The sequence below is a fragment of the Etheostoma spectabile genome, chromosome 10, assembly GCF_008692095.1.
Source record: "Etheostoma spectabile isolate EspeVRDwgs_2016 chromosome 10, UIUC_Espe_1.0, whole genome shotgun sequence".
NCBI lineage: Eukaryota > Metazoa > Chordata > Actinopteri > Perciformes > Percidae > Etheostoma > Etheostoma spectabile.
Window position 1 is genome coordinate 17516081 of NC_045742.1, and position 17354 is coordinate 17533434.

The window sequence follows — 17354 nt, forward strand, 5'->3', positions numbered from 1 at the left end:
CTTCCGAGATGGAGCTTGAAAAGGAAGTAACCTCAATTTCAGGTACGTTATCATTTACGTCAACTATTTTAATAATGACGCTTTTTTCGGTAGTAAGAGGAGCGAGACCTTTATCTGATGCCTGAATTTCAATTTCATATTTGTCCTTCTCCTCATAATCTACCAAACCTTTAACAGTTATTTCACCTGTTGATGGATTGATAGTAAACATATTTAACATATTCTGATTCATACTCTTGCTGAATGAGTAAACTATTTCTCCGTTTGCTCCGCCATCTAAATCAGTTGCATTCACTTGTATGACTGTTGTTCCTACTGGAGCGTTTTCATCGAGCGTCACTGAATAAACATCTTTAGAGAAAACAGGCACGTTATCGTTTACATCTAAAACATTTACTAGAATATTCATCTCGCCAGATTTCGGAGGTTTCCCTCCATCCAATGCAGTCAGCACTAATGAGTGGCTTACTGCAATTTCTCTGTCTAAAGGCTTTTGCACAATTAATATAGGTATTTTACCGTCTTCTCCCTTATCCTTAACTTCCAAACGGAAGTGATCGTTTTGGCTAAGTTTATATTGCTGCACAGAGAAATGACCACTGTCTCGATCCCGTGATGCTTTTAGCTGAAATCGTGCTCCGGGTAACACGGACTCTGAAATCTCTAACGTTGTCTCTTTCTCTGGAAAATTAGGAGAATGGTCATTTATATCCATAACTTCGATTCTAACGTAATGAACCTCCAGTGGGTTTTCTAACACGGTTTTCAGATTTATTAAACATGTACTGCTCTGCGCGCACACCTCTTCTCTATCAATCTTCCGGCTCACATACAGGACGCCATCATTCTGATTTACATGGAAAAGAGGATCCGCATTACTAGAAACAATCCGATACTTCCTGTCGTTCAGCGTGCTTTTCTCCAATCCCAGATCTTTCGCTATATTTCCAACCACAGTTCCTTCGTTAACTTCCTCAGAGATGGAGTATCTTAATTGCGCCGAGGCCACGCTCCACAAAAGCACAGCAACCACACAGCCGAACGAATATCCTCGCGGATATACCCTTCGTGGCTTGCATCTTCTTTGTTCCATGGTTAAACACGAACTCCTCAATAAACCATCACAAAGATGATAACTAGTTTTTAAATGCGGAATCCAACAGTTAGCTACATATGCATATTAATTGACTTTCTATATATCCAGACCTTCAGGGAAACCGACCATTTCCACGAGAGGCAGAGGAACGATCCTGCTGGTTCCGAAGTGAGAATGTCTACAGGAGGTGGAACCAAAAATCAATGGCAATGAGCCCATGTAACGCTGACTTTTTACATTCCACTGACACCATGCGACGTTATTTCTCATTGCAGAAATGTGAAGGATGTACTGCACATTAGATCATTGTTGTTGTTTTTTCACACCCTAAAACAGAGCCAAACACTTTCAGAACCAAGGATAGCGATCATAAAGTTGGGCAATTCAGTATATAGTACCTCTTAGATTAAGACATGATCTCATTTGATTTCAGGTTTTCTTGCAGTACTGAGTTTACTTAAGTTTTTTGTTCCCTCCCTACACTACCATGCAGTAGTTGCAACTCTACGGTATGCTATTCTTTCGCCATGTGTTTTTCATTGCTGAGTAAAGGTATATTGACGAAACACACACATCAATCGGAAATAAGATATCTTTCATTTGCTTTTCCGCAATTTTATATAATTAATCTAGTGTAAGAAAAAAAGGTTGTGGAAGGTATAATTAGATAAGCTACGAAATCAACCTACAATTGAAAATACTGTAGCAAAATAAAGGAGCAACAAGCATTGTTTATATCATTGCCAACAAAAAAGTTCAAATTGTCAAACCAGCCATGAGGTCAGATTTATGATTATGATATACAGTTGTTGATAAATGTATTAACATAGTGGGTGACCACCATAGTAAGAACTATAATTGGTATTTCGTTTTTTATGTCAACTTAAATAATTCCTAAAATTGACATGAGGTCACAATTGTCAGGGAACCAGGGAAGCCAACAAATCCAGTGCCATGCTATCTAAAACCTTACCCATTAGGGAATAGTTGATAAGTTTAGTAAATGATCAATACAGTTCGTTTGCACTTAAAAACGTCTTACCTCTCCAGATGTCCCTCTCCTGTCAGGCAGCACTAGTGTATTCGCATGGCTGGCCGGAACGATAGTAGACCTATACTCATTCCTGGGTCCTACAGCATGTACCGTTTTGTCTCCAGAATCTGTACGGATGCTGTGACCACAGCGTACCATCATAATTAGTCTCTTTTGTAGTATTAGTAAGTATAGTCTGGTGTTTTGGCGCACTGCATTGCATCAGCACCGATGATACTGATAGAGAAAAAGTGTTTAAACTGAGCCAAAGTTATCATCAGGTAAAAAATTCACATATTCCCTCCTCCTCTATCCTTTGCGCACACTTTTAACATCAGAAGCCGCAAAGCCTCTTTGGGCTCCACAACTTGACAACCACAGTAGCGTGTTGCTGAGAGGGAAACGTTCCCATTGTCTTTCACCAGTATACCAGTTTATGCTCAGCCTCGTCTGTCTCTGTGATGAGCGAATGTGTTCTGATCTGCCTGTATAGCGGGGTCCAAACCAAAGGACTGTGGTCAGTAACTTCCTCAGTGGAGAACGTAACCAGCCGTTATATCCTATATCAGCGTCATAGGCTCTGACTTTAGTCACCAAGTGTCCTGCGTTCACATTGCGGGGAATCTCCTCCACACCTTCAGCAGAACCGTTAGAGCTGACTGATCAGGATGACTGGACCGTTTCGTTCTGATCCAGAATGAACACGTTCACTGTGACGTTGCATCTGCTGCTGTGACTAGTTCCAGAATCTGTGGCAACAACTTGGAACTGGACGTTTTCAGAGTTTCAAATTCAAAACTTTTCAGCGCCAAAATGTCTCCAGTTTCAGAGTTTATGTTGAGAAATGATGTCAATTTGTTATCTGTGCCTGCGTCTCTGAGAATATGATAGGAAATGAGTGCATTGTCGTTCTCATCACGATCAAAAGCTTCAACAGAAAATAGAGATGCTCCTGGATGGTTGCCTTCGTTGACATAGAAAGCATATGGACTCAGTGAAAACTCAGGACTGTTGTCATTCACATCTGATACAACAACATGTATTCTGTTTTCAGATGATAACGCTGGTTTGCCCGAATCTTTTGCAATTATCGTTAGGGCATAATGTGATTGTTTCTCTTTATCCAGAGGCATTTTCGTTACTAATGAATACATTTTGTCTTGTAAAGACGGCGATAACATAAAAGGAACATCCTCAAGCAAAAAGCAATTAACTTTTCCATTGAGACCGGAGTCCAGGTCATTAACACTGATAAGGGCAACTGTAGTGCCTGGTCTGGAATCTTCAGGGATGGAGCTTGAAAACGAGGTGACTTCAATCTGGGGTGCATTATCATTAAGGTCAACTATCTTAATAACCACACTTTTTTCAGTTGTTAGAGGAGCGAGACCTTTATCTGATGCCAGGATTTCAATTTCATATTTATCCTTGTGCTCATAGTCTATTGGTCCTTTTACAATCAACTCGCCTGTTGATGGAGTTATTTCAAACAGTTTAAACAATCTAATATTTACGCTGTTGCTAAAGGAGTAAAATACCTCTCCGTTCGGTCCTTCATCTAAATCAGTTGCATTCACTCGTATGACTGTTGTACCTACTGGAGCGTTTTCATCGAGCATTACAGAATACGTGTCTTGAGAAAATACCGGCACGTTATCATTAATATCCAAAACATTTACTAGAATTTTCATCTCGCCAGATTTCGGAGGTTTCCCTCCATCCAATGCAGTCAGCACTAATGAGTGACTCCCCGCTGACTCCCTATCTAAAGATTTCTGTACAATTAATACAGGTATTTTACCATCTTCTCCCTTATCTTTAACCTCCAAACGGAAGTGGTCGTTTGGACTTAGTTTATAATGTTGCACGGAGAAATGACCACTGTCTGGATCTCGTGCGGCTTGTAGCTGAAAGCGTGTTCCACTTAACACAGATTCTGAAATTTCTAACGTTTTCTCTTTATCTGGAAAGCATGGAGAGTGATCATTTACATCCAAAATCTCAACTCCAACATAATGGACCTCCAGTGGATTTTCGAGCACTGTTTTCAGATTGAGCAAACATGAACTGCTTCGCTCGCACACTTCCTCTCTGTCAATCTTTCTGCTCACATAAAGGATGCCGTCGTTCTGATTTACATGGAAAAGAGGATCCGTTGCACTAGAAACAATCCGATACTTCCTGTCTTTTAACGTGCTTTTATCTAATCCCAGATCTTTTGCAACATTCCCAACCGCAGTTCCTTCATTGACTTCCTCAGAAATTGAATATCTTATTTGCGCCGAGGCCACGCTCCACAAAAGCACAGCAACCACGAAACAGAGCCACCGCCGTATCAGCCTTCCTGGCTCGCACTTTCTTTGTTCCATGGTCATCAACGAAAATTGTTACAATCCTTCACGAAAAAAAAATGGCATCAGTGAAACAGCATCGTGCGCAGTAGCATGTATAGCCGTTTTTCTGTTCTCAATGTGAAATATAGACAATTTTACAACCGTCAGCTCACTAACGGCGATGCTATGTTGAACTAGTAAAATCATTACTGGGCGTCTCACACGATGCAGCTGACATGAGCTCTTGCGAAGCGCTTATGTTTTCATGCACTGACACCATGCGATATCTTTTTTCATTACAAGTAAGCGAACTCGAAGACCTCATTAATCTACAAACATGTATCCACAAACTCTCAGATTATCAATTTTACCTTATACACCCCAGCTGCTCTAATATCCATTTCCGAAATCTCATATCCGTAGCCCTTAATTTGGCACTGCGTTTCTATTTTCACTTTGAAAACCTTTCTTTTCAATTAATACGTTTAATACCTTAACAATATGCAATATAATACATATATCAGCATAACACATAAATCAGCGTCAAAGCAATTGTGCAGGAGGAAGGGTCAAACAGAACAGGAGGCACAAATTGTAAACCTACTCCACAACACTATTTTGTATAATACACACTTGAGTCAGTTAGATTAAAACAAAACGTGGGACTGGACATAACGATACTAACCGATACAAACGTAATTCAGAAAACCTGTGATCGGTCAGGGATTATTCCCTTAGGTTTACCTGCCATTAATTGTGATGGAATAAACTCAACAAAAAAAAAAAAGAATTTCAGAACCCTGGACAGCACAGTTTTACACCAGCAGTATGGAAAAAGAAAGTAAAAAAAATTATAAGTATCGTCTTATGTGACGTATTGACTAAAATTTAACAGTGTGAATAATAAATAAATAAAAAGATTTACCTCTCCAGATGTCCCTCTCCTGTCAGGCAGCACTAGTGTATTCGCATGGCTGCCCGGGACTATAGTAGATCCTATACTCATTCTGGGTCCTACTAGCATGTACCGTTTGTCTCCAGATCTGTACTGGATGCTGTGACACAGCGTCCCATCATAATTAGTCTCTTGTAGATATTTAGAAGTATAGTCTGTGGTTTTGGAGCACTGCATTGCAATCAGCACGATGATACTGATGAGAAAAAGTGTTGAAACTGAGCCCAAAGTTATCATCAGGTAAAAAGTCACATTATTCTCCTCCTCATCCTTTGCAGCACTTTTAACATCAGAAGCAGCAAAAGCCTCTTTGGGCTCCACAACTTTGACAACCACAGTAGCTGTTGCTGAGAGGGAAACGTTCCCATTGTCTTTCACCAGTATGACCAGTTTATGCTCAGCCTCGTCTGTCTCTGTGAATGAGCGAAGTGTTCTGATCTGTCCTGTATAGCGGTCCAAACCAAAGAGACTGTGGTCAGTAACTTCCTGCAGTGAGAACAGTAACCAGCCGTTATATCCTATATCAGCGTCATAGGCTCTGACTTTAGTCACCAAGTGTCCTGCGTTCACATTGCGGGGAATCTCCTCCACACCTTCAGCAGAACCGTTAGAGCTGACTGGATACAGGATGACTGGAGCGTTGTCGTTCTGATCCAGAATGAACACGTTCACTGTGACGTTGCTGCTTAGTGACGGAGTTCCAGAATCTGTGGCAACAACTTGGAACTGGAACGTTTTCAATGTTTCAAAGTCAAAACTTTTCAGAGCCAAAATGTCTCCAGTTTCAGAGTTGATATTTAAAAATGAAATCAATGTATTTTCTCCACTTGTTTCTCTGAAAATATTATATGAAATGAGAGCGTTATCGCTTTCATCGCGATCAGAGGCCTTTACTGAAAATACTGATGCTCCGGGACTGTTGTTCTCGGTAATGTAAAATACATAGGGACTTGATGAAAACTCTGGTGTGTTGTCATTTACATCTGATACTACAACGCGTATTGTCTTTTCAGTTGAAAATGACAGATCACCTGTGTCTTTCGCAATAATTGTGACTTCAAATTGGGAAACAATTTCCCTGTCCAACTGTGACCTGGTTACAACAGCGTACATGTTTTCTTGTAATGATGGAGATAAAGTAAAAGGCCCTTCTTCTTTAATTGTGCAAATGACTTTACCATTGATTCCAGAATCTAAATCACTGACACTAATCAGAGCCACTGTAGTTCCAATCTTTGAATCCTCCTTGATAGAGCTAGAAAATGATGTCACTTCTATTTCAGGTGCATTATCATTAACATCAATAATATTTATCATTACACTTTTGTCAGTTGTTAGAGGAGCTTGTCCCTTATCAGACGCCTGAATGTCAATTTCATAACTTTTACATTCCTCGAAGTCTATCTTACCGGTAACTTTAATTTCACCAGTGTGCTCGTCTATACTAAAGACATCCATTAATTTTGTGTCAACTTCGTTACCAAATGAATATATTATTTCACTATTTGCACCCTCGTCCAAATCGGTTGCATTTACTTGTATCACTACAGTGCCAACGGGAACATTTTCTTTGAGTGTGGCAGAATACAACTCTTTGGTAAACACCGGGGAGTTGTCATTAACATCAAGTACATCCACAATAATTTCTATAGCGCCAGACTTCACTGGTTTCCCCCCATCAACAGCTGTTAGGCGTAGCTTAATTTTCCCAGCTGTTTCTCTATCTAACTGCTTCTGCAGAACTAAAAATGGTACTTTACGGTCCTCGCCTCTATCCTTCACTTCTAATCTAAAATATTCATTATGGCTGAGCCTATATTGTTGAATGGAGAACTGGCTTACGTCGGGGTCGCGCGCAGCCTGTAGTTGAAATCTCGCTCCTGGTAGAGCCGACTCAGAGATCTCAAGCCTTTTCTCTTTCTCTGGAAAAACCGGCGAGTGATCATTTATATCTAGTATTTCCACTGCCACGTAGTGGATCTCCAGCGGGTTTTCTAGCACGGTTTTCAAATTGATCAAACAGGGGCTTGTCCTTTCGCACACTTCCTCTCTGTCTATTCTTCTTTTGACATACAATATACCGTTATCTTGATTCACTTGAAACAGGGGCTCAGTTGAGCCTGCTACAATGCGATATCCTCTGTCCTTTAGTGCACTCTTATCTAGCCCCAAATCCTTGGCTATATTCCCGACGACGGTTTCATCTGGAACCTCCTCTGATACTGAATACCTGATCTGTGCAGAAGCTCCGCTCCATGTAATATCCAGAATAAGCATAAAGGCAAACCAAAACTGTAGGTCCCTCCATGCTTTGCGTCCTCTTTGTTCCATGACCCGAAGCCGATAAAGAACAGTTCTTTAACTACGTCGTTTTATAATATAAACTCAGTACGCTATATTTCTGAATAAGGACCGTCTGTTTTTTATTTGTTTGTATTTTTATAAAAGGGCTGAAAATGAAAGAATGGCTGCTGCCAATTGCGGTCTTGCGCTCAAGTATGCTGTTTGAGTAAAATGCACGGGCTCAGTCCAAGTAAAGCTCGTGACGTAAAGTGCTGTCAGAAGCACAGAACCACTAAACTACACTGACACCAAGCGTTGGAATTGTTATTTCCACAGATTTAAATAGTGGTCAGTTAACATCGAAGACAATCTGCAAATGTTCAAAGCATTTAGACATAGACCTGCTTTGACTTTTGCACATGCTGTAACCTTTATCTTTCTATTTGGATTTCTGGCATAATAAAGCAATCCAACCATTTGAGGAAATCCCTCTAACACTCATCAGCACAGCTGCCAATACATTAAAAGAGAGTACCAGCATCACTATATGATTAGCAAGTGAACCTCCTGAGCCAAGAGCATAGGTTTGTAACACAAAGTAAAAAACGTGCACTCACTGCTAGTTTAGAACAATATCACTCCTAAAGGTCCTTAAAAAAAGGTTTTAGCTATGGAGAGAGACGGGAAATGAAAACATCAAAACATTATCTTACCTCTCCATGTCCCTCTCCTCAGCACCACTAGTGATATCGCATGGCTGCCCGGGACTTAGTAGATCCTAACTCCTTCGGTCCTACTAGCATTACCGTTTGTCTCCAGATCTGTACTGGATGCTGTGACACAGTGTCCCATCTAATATCTCTTGTAGATATTTGAAGTATAGTCTGTGGTTTGGGACACTGCATTGCAATCAGCACGATGATACTGATGAGAAAAAGTGTTGAAACTGAGCCCAAAGTTATCATCAGGTAAAAATCACATTCTCTCTTCCTCTGTTTTTTGCACTTTTTACATCAGACAGCAAAAGCCTCTTTGTGCTCCACAACTTTGACAACCACGTAGCTGTTGCTGAGAGTGAAACGTTCCCAGGTCTTTCACCAGTATGACCAGTTTATGCTCAGCCTCGTCTTGTCTCTGTGAATGAGCGAAGGTGTTCTGATCTGTCCTGTATACGGTCCAAACCAAGAGACTGTGGTCAGTAACTTCCCTGCATGAGAACAGTACCCAGCCGTTTATCCTATATCAGCGTCATAGGCTCTGACTTTAGTCACCAGGTGCCTGCGTTCACATTGCGGGGAATCTCCTCCACACCTCACAGAACCGTTAGAGCTGACTGATCAGGATGACTGGAGCGTTGTCGTTCTGATCCAGGATGAACACGTTCACTGTGACGTTGCTGCTTAGTGACGGAGTTCCAGAATCTGTGCACAACTTGGAACTGAACTTTTTTCAGTGTTCCAAGTCAAACCTTTTAGTGCTGAAATGTGTCCATTTTTTAACTGTTGACATTTATGAAAGAGGTAAAAAAATGGTCTCCGCCTGTGTCCCTTAATATGTGATATGAAATAAGTGCATTACTGCTCTCGTCATCATCACGGGCTGTCACTGATAAAATAGATGCTCCCGGGTTGTTATTTTCAGTTATGTAGAAAGTATATGGGTTCTGTGAAAACACTGGATTGTTGTCATTCACATCTGACACATCTATGTGTATGGTTTTTTCTGATGATAAAGATGGTGCACCTGCGTCTTTACATACAATTGTGACAATATATTGCGATTGCTTCTCTCGATCCAAAAGCAATTTTGTTACCAAAGAATACATGTTATTTTGTAAAGCTGGAGTGAGCATGAAAGGAATATCTTGGCTTATGTAACACATAACTTTTCCGTTGAGACCAGAGTCCGAATCTTTAACACTGATTACGGCCACTGTGGTTCCTGGTTTTGAATCTTCCGGGAGCGCACGAGAAAAAGATGTCACCTCAATCTCTGGTGCATTGTCGTTTACATCAACAATGTGTATAATAACGCTTTTTTCCGTAGCTAGTGTAGCCGGACCTTTGTCGGATGCCTTGATATCAATTTCGTATCTGCTACATTCTTCAAAATCTATGGCCCCTGCTACAGTAATTACTCCGGTCATTGGATTTAAATCAAAACGTGAACGTGCCATTGCATCCACATCATTTCCGAATGAATATATAACTTCACCATTTAAACCTTCATCCAAATCAGTTGCATTAACTTGAATCACAGTTGTACCAAAAGAAGAATTTTCTTTTAGCTGCACTGTATATGACTCCTGGGTGAAAACTGGGGGGTTATCATTGACATCGGAAACATTAACAATTATTGTCATGTTACCGGATCGCGGAGGTTTACCTCCATCAATGGCTGTCAGAAGTAATGCATGGGTCTTGGCAGATTCTCTATCAAGTGGCTTTTGAATAATTAAACTAGGAGTTTTACGGTCCTCACCACGATCTTTCACTTCCAAGCGAAAATGTTCATTCAGACTTAACTTATACTGCTGAACGGATAATAAACCACTATCAGCATCACGCGCAGCTTGTAACTGGAATCTTGCTCCTGGTAATGCAGATTCGGGAATTTCTAAAGAATTTTCTCTTTCGGGAAAGCTTGGTGCGTGGTCGTTGACATCCAGAATCTCCACCGCTACATAGTGCACCTCCAGGGGATTTTCTAACACAGCTTTAAAGTCGATTAAACAAACCTTACTTCGGTCACAGACTTCCTCTCTGTCAATTTTCCGGTTCACATACAAGATACCATCATCCTGGTTTACTCGAAAAGGAGGCTCTGTCGTGCCGTAGACAATACGGTACCCTCTGTCCTTCAGTGTGGTCTTATCAACACCTAAATCCTTTGCTAGATTTCCAACAGCAGTTCCTTCTTTCTCTTCCTCGGAGATGGAATATCGGAATTGTCCTAAAGCTCTGCTCCAAAACGTAACCAAAACCATCATAATGGCAACCCACTTTGTCCGCTTACTCCATGTTTGGCGTTGTCTTTGTTCCATGATGTGAAGATGAAACATTTAAAATAAAAAATAGCCTTCAAATATCTATTCGCATATTCTGACGTACACTATCTTTGTCACATTCGTTGTCATAATCCATTCATTCTCCAACAGAGCGTTATATTTTATAACGCTAAATTGTGGATTCCAGACGTCAGCAGTGTAAGGTTCTGTCAGTGATGGTGTTAGACTCTATAGAGGAAGGGGATGGGTCTCGTGGCTATGACGAAAATATGTGAAAACAGTATTTGTTACTATACTGACACCAAGTGATAGAGAATCACACTACACTATTGTATTTAAAATAATAGCAACAATGTTTTAAAAAGTGGACATTGCACGAATTTCTTTTTTTAAACAATGAAGAGAAGCGCCCTGACATATTCCCACTTATAAAGCCATGTTGGACAGTTTCAGCCAAAGATGCCGCCTTCAATTAGTCCATGGAGACATAACTCTTACATTACGTCATATTACCGATTATTGCTATGCCTTAAATGAGTGTCGCTTGTGTCAAAAAAGAGGGCCTTAAGAATGGCTCAGGACCACAGACAGCAACAGCCTGCACTCAGCTCAACCACGAGCGCATTAGACGTTCACCACAATGAAAATCTTTAGATTGCCATTGTAAACATACTTATGAAAGCATTCTCTTCCCAATAACCGTATCGGAGCGTTTACCAGGTAGAATTTAACCTTGGACATCAATTAGTTCGATTCCCCAAATACAAACCAGGAACACAACAAGAGTATTTCATGATAATTCATAAATCATATTATTCATACAAAATACGCTCTAAAACTTACAGGACACAACGAACAAACTATTGATCTTACCTCTTCGGACGCAGGCCTCCTATCTGGGACCATAAGTGTATTCGCATGGCTGCCCGGGACTATAGTAGATCCTATACCCTTCTGGGTCCTACTGCATGTACCGTTTGTCTCCAGTCTGTACTGGATGCTGTACACAGTGTCCCATCAAATTATCTCTTGTAGATATTAGAAGTATAGTCTGTTTTTTTGGAGCACTGCATTGCAATCAGCACGATGATACTGATGAGAAAAGTGTTAAACTGGCCCAAAGTTATCATCAGGTAAAAAGTCCCATTATTCTCCTCCTCATCCTTTGCGCACTTTTAACATCAGAAGCAGCAAAAGCCTCTTTGGCGCCACAACTTTGACAACCACAGTAGTCTGTTGCTGAGAGGAAACGTTCCCATTGTCTTTCAACCAGTATGACCATTATTGCTCACCTCGTCTGTCTCTGTGATGAGCGAAGTGTTCTGATCTGTCCTGTATAGCGGTCCAAACCAAAGAACTGTGGGTCATACTTCCTGCAGTGAGACAGTAACACACCCTTTATATCCTAATCAGCGTCATAGGCTCTGACTTTATTCACCAATGTCCTGCGTTCACATTGCGGGAATCTCCTCCACACCTTCAGCAGAACCGTTAGAGCTGACTGGATACAGGATGACTGGAGCGTTGTCGTTCTGATCCAGAATGAACACGTTCACTGGTGACTTGCTGCTTAGTGACGGAGTTCCAGAATCTGTGGCAAAACACTTGGAACTGGAACGTTTTCAGAGTTTCAAAGTCGAAACCTTTTAGCGCCACAAATGTCATCCAGTTTCAGAGTTTATGTTGAGAAATGATGTGACTTTATTTTCATAACCTGCATTCCTGAGAATATGATACGAAATAAGCGCATTCTCTCCCTCGTCACGATCAGAGGCTCTTACAGAAAACAAAGAGGCCCCTGGGGGGTTATTTTCGGTGATGTAAAAACTATAGGGGCTCACAGAAAACATGGGACTGTTGTCATTAATATCTGATACAAACACGCTTATAGTCTTTTCGGATGTTAAGGCTGGTTCACCTGCGTCTTTAGCGATTATTGTAATATCATATCTTGATTGCTGTTCCCTGTCAAGCTGTGACCTTGTGACAACAGCGAACATGTTATCTTGTATTGAAGGGGTTAATGTAAACGGGCTGTCTTCGGCTACAAAGCTGATTATTTTGCCATTCAATGCAGAGTCTAAATCAGTAATGCTGATAAGTGCTACGGTTGTTCCTGGTCTAGAGTCCTCTGAAACTGCACTTGACAACGATGCCACTTCTATTTCAGGAGGATTATCGTTTGTATCTCCAATTTTAATGATCACACTTTTATCTGTTCTGAATGGAATAATTCCCTTGTCAGATGCCTGTATATCAATGTCATAGCTGTCCTGTTCCTCAAAGTCTACACGACCTTTCACAATTATCTCCCCAGTGACAGAATCAATATCAAACAGCTCTCTAATCTTGCCTTTCACATCACTGCCGAAAGAATAAACCACTTCCCCATTGGGACCGTCGTCCTGATCTGTTGCATTAACTTGGATGACTGTTGTGCCAACTGGGGCGTTCTCTTGTAGCACAGTGGAATAGGTGTCTTTGGTGAACACTGGCATATTGTCGTTAACATCTAGAACATCTATGTATATTTCAACTGTGCCTGTCTTTGAGGGATTTCCGCCATCTATTGCAGTCAACACCAATTTATGACTACGTTTGGCCTCTCTGTCAAGCTGCCTCTGTAATTGTAAAATTGGAGTTTTACCATCTCTGCCGCGGTCCTTAATCTCTAAACGAAAATGATCATTCTGACTGATTTTATACTGTTGGACGGAGTTTGTGCCACCATCCGGGTCGTGTGCATTTTGCAACTGATATCTTGCCCCTGGCAACGCAGACTCTGAGATCTCTAGCCTCTTGGTTTTCTCTGGAAATGTGGGAGAGTGGTCATTTAAATCTGTTATTTCAACGGTGACATAATGCACTTCTAGTGGGTTTTCAAGAACAGTTTTGAGGTTAATTAAACATACACTGCTCTCCTTACATATTTCCTCCCGGTCTATTTTATGGTTCGCATAAAGGATGCCGTCATTCTCATTTACCTTGAACAGAGGTTCAGTCGAGCCGGACATAATACGAAATCCCCTATGCTTCATTAAAGTCAGGTCAATTCCCAAATCTTTAGCAACATTTCCAACAAAACTTCCCTCTTTGAGCTCTTCAGCTATAGAGTATCTCAACTGTGCCGAGGCTACTCCGAAAAATGAAAGCAGAAGCAAAACGGCGATTAAATTGGCTCGCTGTCGCCATGGCTCCCGTCCTCTTTGTTCCATGTTTTGATGTAAAAGTACAAATCCAAACGCGTCCAACATTGTCCACTTATCTAGAATTGCGGTCCATCACAGCACGAACTATATTTGTGTCTCCTTAGAATTTATTTTACAGAAAACAGTCAATAAGGACTAATCCAAGGGTGCCAGCTAAATGCTGTAACCAGTCTGAACGTATAGGGGCGGACTCAAGTCTATCCTGCGCTGAGACGCTATACGGTTTTAAACTGAGAAGGTACTGCCACCCTGTGAATGTGTGCAATAATACATTTCGTTACGTTATCCTGATTACTACTAAATGTCAGTATGTGTTCAATTGTTTTGAATAAAAAAGTTCCTCATGTGGGCAAAATCCATTTTCAACACCATGATTGAGGACCATGATGACAAAAGGGGGGTCGTTAAATTAGCATGTATGTATATACAATATAATTATTTACTCACCTCTCCAGATGCCCCTCTCCTGTCAGGCAGCACTAGTGTATTGGCATGGCTGCCCGGGACTATAGTAGATCCTATACTCATTCTGGGTCCTACTAGCATGTACCGTTTGTCTCCAGATCTGTACTGGATGCTGTGACACAGTGTCCCATCATAATTAGTCTCTTGTAGATATTTAGAAGTATAGTCTGTGGTTTTGGAGCACTGCATTGCAATCAGCCCGATGATACTGATGAGAAAAAGTGTTGAAACTGAGCCCAAAGTTATCATCAGGTAAAAAGTCACATTATTCTCCTCCTCTTCCTTTGCAGCACTTTTAACATCAGAAGCAGCAAAAGCCTCTTTGGGCTCCACAACTTTGACAACCACAGTAGCTGTTGCTGAGAGGGAAACGTTCCCATTGTCTTTCACCAGTATGACCAGTTTATGCTCAGCCTCGTCTGTCTCTGTGAATGAGCGAAGTGTTCTGATCTGTCCTGTATAGCGGTCCAAACCAAAGAGACTGTGGTCAGTAACTTCCTGCAGTGAGAACAGTAACCAGCCGTTATATCCTATATCAGCGTCATAGGCTCTGACTTTAGTCACCAAGTGTCCTGCGTTCACATTGCGGGGAATCTCCTCCACACCTTCAGCAGAACCGTTAGAGCTGACTGGATACAGGATGACTGGAGCGTTGTCGTTCTGATCCAGAATGAACACGTTCACTGTGACGTTGCTGCTTAGTGACGGAGTTCCAGAATCTGTGGCAACAACTTGGAACTGGAACGTTTTCAGTGTTTCAAAGTCAAAACTTTTCAGCGCCATAATATCTCCAGTTTCAGAGTTTATGTTAAGACTAAATGTTTGTAGTTTGTTAGTCTCTTTGCCAGCTCTCAAAATATGATATAAAACACGAGAATTATCATCCTCGTCGTGGTCTGACGCCCTCACAGAAAACACTGAAGCTCCTGGAGAGTTGTTCTCCATAACATAATATGTGTAAGGGCTGGCTAAAAACTCGGGACTGTTATCATTCACATCTGATACAACAATACTAATGCCTTTTTCAGAAGACAACGAAGGAACACCTGCGTCTTTTGCAACAATTGTAACATCATATATAGACTGCTGTTCTCTATCCAAGGGCGATTTTGTTACTATAGAATACATGTTGTCTTGTGTTGAAGGTGATATTATGAAAGGAACATCTTTACTAAATGAGCAAATCACTTTCCCGTTAAGACCAGAGTCTTTATCAAAAACACTGACTAATGCCACAGTAGTTCCTAGTCTTGCATCCTCTGGTATTGCCCTCGAAAATGATGTAACTTCTATATGAGGGGCGTTATCATTCATATCAACAATATTCACCAACACACTTTTGTCTGTCCTCAAAGGAGCTGATCCTTTATCAGACGCCTGTATATCAATTTCATAACTTTCCTCTAATTCAAAGTCTATCAGATCTTGAACAATAATGTCACCTGTAGTTGGATCTACACTAAACAGTTCACGTATTCTGCTGTTCACATTTTTTCCTAATGAATACGTAATCTCGCCATTAGATCCTTCATCTAAATCAGAAGCATTTACTTGTATAATTGTTGTGCCAATGGGAGCATTTTCATCCAAACGCACAGAGTATGTGTCCTCGTAAAATACTGGCATATTGTCATTGATGTCTAAAACGTCAACTGTAATTTCAGCTCTTCCAGATTTACTTGGTTTCCCTCCATCAATAGCTGTAAGAAGCAATTTATGATTTGTCTTTGTTTCCCTATCCAGCGTCTTCAGTAAAACTAAAATCGGTATCTTTCCATCTTTTCCACGATCTTTGACTTCTAAACGAAAATGATCACTAGGACTTAGTTTATACTCCTGGACTGAAAACTGACCAACATCAGGATCGTGTGCTGCTGGCAGCTGGAGGCGCAAACCTGGTAAAACTGACTCTGAAATTTCGAGACGTGACTCTTTCGATGAAAAGGTAGGAGAGTGGTCGTTTACATCCAGCACCTCTACAGTCACGTAATGAATTTCGAGAGGGTTTTCCAGCACAGCTTTTAAATTGATCAAGCACACACTACTCCGCTCGCAAACCTTCTCCCTGTCAATTATTCGGTCAACATACAATAATCCGTCGTTCTGGTTTACATGAAAAAATGACTCAGTTGAACCTTCAACAATGCGACATCCTCTCTCTTTCAATGTGTTCTTCTCCAATCCCAAATCCTTCGCTATATTCCCAACAACAGTTCCTTCTTCAACTTCCTCAGCAATGGAATATCTTAACTGCGCTGAAGCTCTGCTCCACATCAAAATGATTGAAACAATGAAAGCGATCCACCGCCATTGCTCTCTCGATGTTCCACGTCCTTTCTGCTCCATAATTAGAAAAATAAAAATGTGTCCTGATGATTCAGAGTAACGACTCCTTCATCAGAAGAAAAAATAGATGTACCTAAAAGTACACTTTACAGTGTATAATCAAAACCACAGATGCTGAATATTCGTTGTGAGAGGACAGGATGCATTCAGCACTGAAATGCGAAAACCCAACCCACAAGGGGAGGAACCATATTTTTGACAAAAGGCTTCTCTTGAATCTCTTTTCTGCTAACATACTGACACCATGTGATCACTTTCCATTCGGGTTGTTTCTAAACAAACAAACATTGTGACGTGTAGCTCTTTTGAAACAATATTGGCGAGGTCATTAAGAAAGATAAAGTGAACATAATTCGTGCCTTTAGAAAAACACACCGACAGCGGATTCAGCACTATGGATAGCGATATTATCACTCAGACTCGCCTGTTGAGTAATTCCCCAAACCCAAAGAACACATCTCACAAAACAAGAAATGTGTATTCATAGTAATACTTCAGCTATAAAAAAGTGTATATAATACATTAATTAAGAGACATATTTAGAATTAAACGCAAACCAAAGTTTGAGCCATGTAAAGCAGCTTACCTCTCCAGATGTCCCTCTCCTGTCAGGCAGCACTAGTGTAT

At 40.9% G+C, this 17354-nt stretch overlaps 3 protein-coding genes and 2 pseudogenes across 6 annotated transcripts in view; all 5 read right to left on the reverse strand.

The window, feature by feature from the left end:
- The window catches only part of LOC116697283 (protocadherin alpha-8-like), a 5479-nt pseudogene extending 828 nt beyond the window's left edge, over positions 1 to 4651 (reverse strand).
- Positions 1 to 16888, reverse strand: part of pcdh2ac (protocadherin 2 alpha c) — a 183655-nt gene extending 166767 nt beyond the window's left edge. The window contains exon 1 of one of the 4 annotated variants that reach the window (XM_032528343.1): positions 14364 to 16869. In XM_032528343.1, the coding sequence (XP_032384234.1) occupies positions 14364 to 16727 (2364 nt within the window). In that variant the 5' untranslated portion in view covers positions 16728 to 16869. Of the gene's footprint in view, positions 1 to 5387; positions 7990 to 14363 lie in introns of those variants that run through there. The other 3 variants (XM_032528344.1, XM_032528345.1, XM_032528347.1) reach the window with 3 other exon arrangements.
- On the reverse strand, positions 9102 to 11036 carry LOC116697055 (protocadherin alpha-7-like). Its single transcript, XM_032528353.1, has one exon. It carries the CDS (start codon positions 10759 to 10761, stop codon positions 9196 to 9198), a length of 1566 nt encoding a protein of 521 aa, XP_032384244.1. The 5' UTR covers positions 10762 to 11036; the 3' UTR covers positions 9102 to 9195.
- LOC116697053 (protocadherin-10-like) lies at positions 12360 to 14266 on the reverse strand. Its single transcript, XM_032528351.1, has one exon. It carries the CDS (start codon positions 13959 to 13961, stop codon positions 12369 to 12371), a length of 1593 nt encoding a protein of 530 aa, XP_032384242.1. The 5' UTR covers positions 13962 to 14266; the 3' UTR covers positions 12360 to 12368.
- Positions 16889 to 16960: 72 nt separating the features above from the next.
- The window catches only part of LOC116697047 (protocadherin alpha-8-like), a 5845-nt pseudogene continuing 5451 nt past the window's right edge, over positions 16961 to 17354 (reverse strand).